Source organism: Palaemon carinicauda, chromosome 8, assembly GCF_036898095.1.
Source record: "Palaemon carinicauda isolate YSFRI2023 chromosome 8, ASM3689809v2, whole genome shotgun sequence".
Lineage (NCBI taxonomy): Eukaryota > Metazoa > Arthropoda > Malacostraca > Decapoda > Palaemonidae > Palaemon > Palaemon carinicauda.
Window position 1 is genome coordinate 164,236,716 of NC_090732.1, and position 7,500 is coordinate 164,244,215.

At 36.9% G+C, this 7,500-nt stretch overlaps 1 protein-coding gene across 1 annotated transcript; it reads left to right on the forward strand.

The window, feature by feature from the left end:
* The first annotated feature begins 6,454 nt into the window (after nt 1–6,454).
* Nucleotides 6,455–6,925, forward strand: LOC137645534 (uncharacterized). Its single transcript, XM_068378338.1, has one exon. The coding sequence runs from the start codon at nt 6,455–6,457 to the stop codon at nt 6,923–6,925; it is 471 nt and encodes a 156-aa protein (XP_068234439.1).
* Nucleotides 6,926–7,500: the final 575 nt, after the last annotated feature.

Below are 7,500 nucleotides of genomic sequence, written 5' to 3' on the forward strand. Positions count from 1 at the left end.
CATCCCAGACCATCCAAGACTGGAAGATGCAAAATACACCGGAAGATGCATTAGCAACTCTCTGGTGGATATACGAGGTGCCTCACACTGAGGGACCTGGGGGAACCCAAACATAGAATAAGGCAATAAGGCAAGGTAAGGGAAGGCTCTCTCTCCTGGGGCCACGGTGTCATCCAGCGCCTGCGCGCCCTTCCCTCTCTCGTAAGGTGGGAGGAAAAGTCACCCAGAGGACGCGTATACATTCCTACGCACAGGCACAGAAGGGCCGGGGGCGGGAGGGGGGGGGGAAGCCCCCCTCTTCGCTAGATACCTCTGAGAACGTTTCTTCGTATGTGGGTTGAGTTGTGACGTCATCAGATCAGCTGGAAACGTTTGGGTAATTCGTCTGGTTTAGGGAGCAACTGAGAGAGAGAGAGAGAGAGAGAGAGAGAGAGAGAGAGAGAGATTTGCTACAGCCCTTTTCATTTAATTTTAAGGTAATATTGAAGAAACAGAGAGAGAGAGAGAGAGAGAGAGAGAGAGAGAGAGAGAGAAAAATTTGCTACAGTCCTTTTCATTTAATTTTAAGGTAATATTGAAGATACAGAGAGAGAGAGAGAGAGAGAGAGAGAGAGAGAGAGAATTCCTGATTTTGTTGGAACATTAGGAAAAATGTTTGCCATATCTTAAACTATTACGAGAGAGAGAGAGAGAGAGAGAGAGAGAGAGAGAGAGAGAGAGATGATGATGTCCCAGAGTACAACCTTAATGAATTTTTTCTCCATCGCTTGTATCCACGATACATTCTTCAATATGTCAAGATAAAGGGGATACACCCATGGGATACCCTTATAAGGTCATCAATACCCTCCCTCTTCACGTGCCCATGCCCCCATACCCCCAAAGAAGCCCCTAGGATACCCCATCCTATATCTAGTCCTTGAAATAATCCTTCATGCCCAGGCGTTGGTGGCTGGAGGCCAATCAATACGAAAGCATAGTTGGGAAAATTGGAGCTATAGTAGTCTAAAAGGTAGTGCGTACAGTACACCGCATGGAGTTCAATGATGGGTGCTGTCTCTTTAGAGTGAGGGCGGGGCATACCCATTCATCCTGGGTATAATGACCCAGGTGGGCATGCGCGCGCGCGTACTCGCTCCTTAATGTCAATGTCGAATTATTGGATTGTCATGTGTAGGTTGGGGTGGACCTAAATGACAAGTTATCTCTCTCTCTCTCTCTCTCTCTCTCTCTCTCTCTCTCTCTCTCTCTCTCTCTCAATAATAATAATAATTCGAGTTTCTTAACATATCATATTCCAGAATTCCAATTTACCAACATATCTTATTCCCGAATTCCAATTTACCAACATATCTTATTCCCGAATTCCAATTTACCAACATATCTTATTCCCGAATTCCAATTTACCAACATATCTTATTCCCGAATTCCAATTTACCAACATATCTTATTCCCGAATTCCAATTTACCAACATATCTTATTCCCGAATTCCAATTTACCAACATATCTTATTCCCGAATTCCAATTTACCAACATATCTTATTCCAGAATTCCAATTTACCAATATATCTTATTCCAGAATTCCAATTTACCAACATATCTTATTCCAGAATTCCAATTTACCAACATATCTTATTCCAGAATTCCAATTTACCAACATATCTTATTCCAGAATTCCAATTTATCGTCCTATCTTATTTCAGAATTCCAATTTATCGTCCTATCTTATTTCAGAATTCCAATTTATCGTCCTATCTTATTCCCGAATTCCAATTTATCGTCCTATCTTATTTCAGAATTCCAGTTTTACAACATATCTTAATCCAGGATTCTAGTTTATCGTCCTATCTTATTTCAGAATTCCAGTTTTACAACATATCTTAATCCAGAATTCCATTTTATCATCCTATCTTAATCTAGAATTCCAGTTTATCATCCTATCTTAATCCAGAATTCCAGTTTATCATCCTATCTTAATCCAGAATTCCAATTTATCATCATATCTTAATCCAGAATTCCAGTTTATCATCCTATCATAATCCAGAATTCCAGTTTTACAACATATCTTAATCCAGGATTCTAGTTTATCATCATATCTTAATCTAGAATTCCAGTTTATCAACATATCTTAATCCAGAATTCCAGTTTATCATCCTATCTTAATCCAGAATTCCAGTTTATCATCCTATCTTAATCCAGAATTCCAGTTTATCATCCTATCTTAATCCAGAATTCCAATTTATCATCATATCTTAATCCAGAATTCCAGTTTATCATCCTATCTTAATCCAGAATTCCAATTTATCAACATATCTCAATCCAGAATTCCAGTTTATCATCCTATCTTAATCCAGAATTCCAGTTTATCATCCCATCTTAATCCAGAATTCCAGTTTATCTTCCCATCTTAATCCAGAATTCCAGTTTATCTTCCCATCTTAATCCAGGATTCTAGTTTACCATCCTATCTTAATCCAGAATTTCAGTTTATCAACATATCTTAATCAAGAATTCCAGTTTATCAACATATATTGATCCAGAATTTGAATTTATCAAACTATCTTAATCAAGAATTCCAGTTTATCAACATATCTTGATCCAGAATTCCAGTTTATCAACATTTCTTAAATCCAGAATTCCAGTTTATCATCCTATCTTAATTCAGAATTCCAGTTTATCATCCTATCTTATTCCAGAATTCTTGTTTATCATCCTATCTTAATCAGAATTCAAGTTTATCACCCTATCTTGATCCAGAATTCCATTTTATCAACATATCGTAAATCCAGAATTCCTGTTTATCATCCTATCTTAATCCAGAATTCCAGTTTATCATCCTATCTTAATCCAGAATTCCAGTTTATCATCCTATCTTAATCCAGAATTCCAGTTTATCAACATATCTAAATCCAGAATTCCAGTTTATCACCCTATCTTAATCCAGAATTCCTGTTTATCATCCTATCTTAATCCAGAATTCCATTTTATCAACATATCTTAATCCAGAATTCCAGTTTATCAACATATCTTAATCCAGAATTACAGTTTATCAACATATCTTAATCCAGAATTCCAGTTTATCAACATATTTAAATCCAGAATTCCAGTTTATCGTCCTATCTTAATCCAGAATTCCTGTTTATCATCCTATCTTAATCCAGAATTCCAGTTTATCAACATATCTTAATCCAGAATTCCAGTTTATCAACATATCTTAATTCAGAATTACAGTTTATCAACATATCTTAATCCAGAATTCCAGTTTATCAACATATCTTAATCCACAATTACAGTTTATCAACATATCTTAATCCAGAATTCCAGTTTATCAACATATCTTAATCCAGAATTACAGTTTATCATCCTATCTCAATCCAGAATTCCAATTCATCAACATATCTTAATCCGGAATTCTAGTTTATCGTCCTATCTTAATCCAGAATTCCAGTTTATCATCCTATCTTAATCCAAAATTCCAGTTTATCATCCTATCTTAATCCAGAATTCCAGTTTATCAACATATCTTAATCCAGAATTACAGTTTATCAACATATCTTAATCCAGAATTCCAGTTTATCATCCTATCTCAATCCAGAATTCCAGTTTATCGTCCTATCTTAATCAAGAATTCCAGTTTATCAACACATCTTAATCCAGAATTCCAGTTTATCAACGTATCTTAATCCAGAATTCCAATTCATCAACATATCTTAATCCGGAATTCTAGTTTATCGTCCTATCTTAATCCAGAATTCCAGTTTATCATCCTATCTTAATCCAAAATTCCAGTTTATCATCCTATCTTAATCCAGAATTCCAGTTTATCAACATATCTTAATCCAGAATTCCAGTTTATCATCCTATCTCAATCCAGAATTCCAATTCATCAACATATCTTAATCCGGAATTCTAGTTTATCGTCCTATCTTAATCCAGAATTCCAGTTTATCATCCTATCTTAATCCAAAATTCCAGTTTATCATCCTATCTTAATCCAGAATTCCAGTTTATCAACATATCTTAATCCAGAATTACAGTTTATCAACATATCTTAATCCAGAATTCCAGTTTATCATCCTATCTCAATCCAGAATTCCAGTTTATCGTCCTATCTTAATCAAGAATTCCAGTTTATCAACACATATTAATCCAGAATTCCAGTTTATCAACGTATCTTAATCCAGAATTCCAATTCATCAACATATCTTAATCCGGAATTCTAGTTTATCGTTCTATCTTAATCCAGAATTCCAGTTTATCATCCTATCTTAATCCAAAATTCCAGTTTATCATCCTATCTTAATCCAGAATTCCAGTTTATCAACATATCTTAATCCAGAATTCCAGTTTATCAACATATCTTAATTCAGAATTCCAGTTTATCACCCTATCTTAATCCAGAATTCCTGTTTATCATCCTATCTTAATCCAGAATTCCAGTTTATCAACATATCTTAATCCAGAATTCCAGTTTATCAACATATCTTAATTCAGAATTACAGTTTATCAACATATCTTAATCCAGAATTCCAGTTTATCAACATATCTTAATCCACAATAACAGTTTATCAACATATCTTAATCCAGAATTCCAGTTTATCAACATATCTTAATCCAGAATTACAGTTTATCATCCTATCTCAATCCAGAATTCCAATTCATCAACATATCTTAATCCGGAATTCTAGTTTATCGTCCTATCTTAATCCAGAATTCCAGTTTATCATCCTATCTTAATCCAAAATTCCAGTTTATCATCCTATCTTAATCCAGAATTCCAGTTTATCAACATATCTTAATCCAGAATTACAGTTTATCAACATATCTTAATTCAGAATTCCAGTTTATCATCCTATCTCAATCCAGAATTCCAGTTTATCGTCCTATCTTAATCAAGAATTCCAGTTTATCAACACATCTTAATCCAGAATTCCAGTTTATCAACGTATCTTAATCCAGAATTCCAATTCATCAACATATCTTAATCCGGAATTCTAGTTTATCGTCCTATCTTAATCCAGAATTCCAGTTTATCATCCTATCTTAATCCAAAATTCCAGTTTATCATCCTATCTTAATCCAGAATTCCAGTTTATCAACATATCTTAATCCAGAATTCCAGTTTATCAACATATCTTAATTCAGAATTCCAGTTTATCACCCTATCTTAATCCAGAATTCCTGTTTATCATCCTATCTTAATCCAGAATTCCAGTTTATCAACATATCTTAATCCAGAATTCCAGTTTATCAACATATCTTAATTCAGAATTACAGTTTATCAACATATCTTAATCCAGAATTCCAGTTTATCAACATATCTTAATCCACAATTACAGTTTATCAACATATCTTAATCCAGAATTCCAGTTTATCAACATATCTTAATCCAGAATTACAGTTTATCATCCTATCTCAATCCAGAATTCCAATTCATCAACATATCTTAATCCGGAATTCTAGTTTATCGTCCTATCTTAATCCAGAATTCCAGTTTATCATCCTATCTTAATCCAAAATTCCAGTTTATCATCCTATCTTAATCCAGAATTCCAGTTTATCAACATATCTTAATCCAGAATTACAGTTTATCAACATATCTTAATCCAGAATTCCAGTTTATCATCCTATCTCACTCCAGAATTCCAGTTTATCGTCCTATCTTAATCCAGAATTCCAGTTTATCAACACATCTTAATCCAGAATTCCAGTTTATCAACGTATCTTAATCCAGAATTCCAATTCATCAACATATCTTAATCCGGAATTCTAGTTTATCGTCCTATCTTAATCCAGAATTCCAGTTTATCATCCTATCTTAATCCAAAATTCCAGTTTATCATCCTATCTTAATCCAGAATTCCAGCTCATCCCTAGATATGTAAGCATCGCACTCCAGCATGTCCAGGAAGGTACCGGACGAAGACAGGGAGGCGTTTGCATGTAATAAGGGGCTATTAAAAGTGTCTGTGGCCCTTGACCATAAATGGGCAACACCGACTATTTGGAAACTGACCGCTGTTGCCATCTTGCAGCGTTGGGTATTTTGGGCGAGAGGTTAAAATCCTGAGTGAAAATATATACAATACATAATTCTTTATTAATTGTTACGAAAAGTACAGGAAGTGTTTTTTTTTTTTATTTTAGGATGAAAATAGAAGGGAAATTGTTATAATTTTTGTTCTATTACTGTACCATTGTCGTATCTTTACAGGATTTACTGTAGTTTTGACTGTGTTAGGTTTCTGTAATGTCACACTGTATTATTATTATTATTATTATTATTATTATTATTATTATTATTATTATTATTATTATCTAAGCTACAACCCTAGTTGGAAAAGCAGGATGCTATAACCCCAAGGGCTCCAACGGTTTCAAATACACGCCCACTCCCACGCCCACTTCACTCCCACCCCACGCCCACTCCACTCCCATGCCCACTCCCACTCCATGCCCACGCCCACTCACTCCACTCTATGCCCTCTCCCACACCCACTCCACTCCCACGCCCATTTCGCTCCCACTCACACCCACGCCCAATCCCACGCCCTCTCCACATCCACACTCACTCCACTCTCACTCCACGCCCACACTCACTCCACTCTTACTCCACGGCCACTCCACTCTCACTCCACGCCCATGCTCACTCCACTCTCACGCCCACTCCACACCCACACTCTCACTCCACGCCCACGCTCACTCCATTGTCACTCCACGCCCACGCTCACTCCACTCACGCCCACTCCCACGCTTACTACCGCGGCCATGCCCACGCCTACTCCACGCCCAATCCACACCCACTCCCACTCTCATGCCCACTCGTACGCCCACTCCATGGGCATGCCCACTATACTCCCACTCCACGACGACTACTACGTCCACTCCCACGCCCACAAGAGCGATGCGCCATGCATACGCTAGGAAGGCCTAAAGAGGGAAGGAGTTGTGCTTAGTCGCTCGATATTTGCGAGGGAGAAAAAAAAAACATAGTTTATTTCCAGGGGAGGGGAGGGGGTCGTACCCTGGGGGTATGGAGAAGGGGGTGGGAGAGTGTCCCCTGTGGGAGGGGGGGTTATTGAGGGGGGAGAATTCCCCCCTGTGGGTGGGGAGAGGGGGAGAATTATCCCCTGGGTGCTAGCGTGTTAGCAGTGACTTAAAAAAAATATTGGAAGAAAGGTTTTCTCAAAAGACGTTTAGGGATAGGAGAGGATAGGGAATAGGATAGGTAAATGGATAGAGAATAGACCCTAATTTGGAGGATAGATTGATAAAGGGTCATTTCATTACTGGATAGAAAGGAATGGCAGTTTGCTGACACAGTAGGGATAGATATGGGTAGGATAGGTAGATATTTTGACGGATAGAAGACTTTGAACTTAATAGTTTGAGAAATAGAGAATAAGTAGCTGATAGAAAGGATAGAAGAGGTGGAGGATAGATTTTGGATAGTTATAGAGAAGTAGTTGATAGAAAGGATAGAAGGATAGAAGAGATGG

Coding starts and splice junctions, on each gene's coding strand:
- LOC137645534 (XM_068378338.1), top strand. CDS start 6,455: ATGCCCACGCCCACTCACTCCACTCTATGCCCTCTCCCACACCCACTC.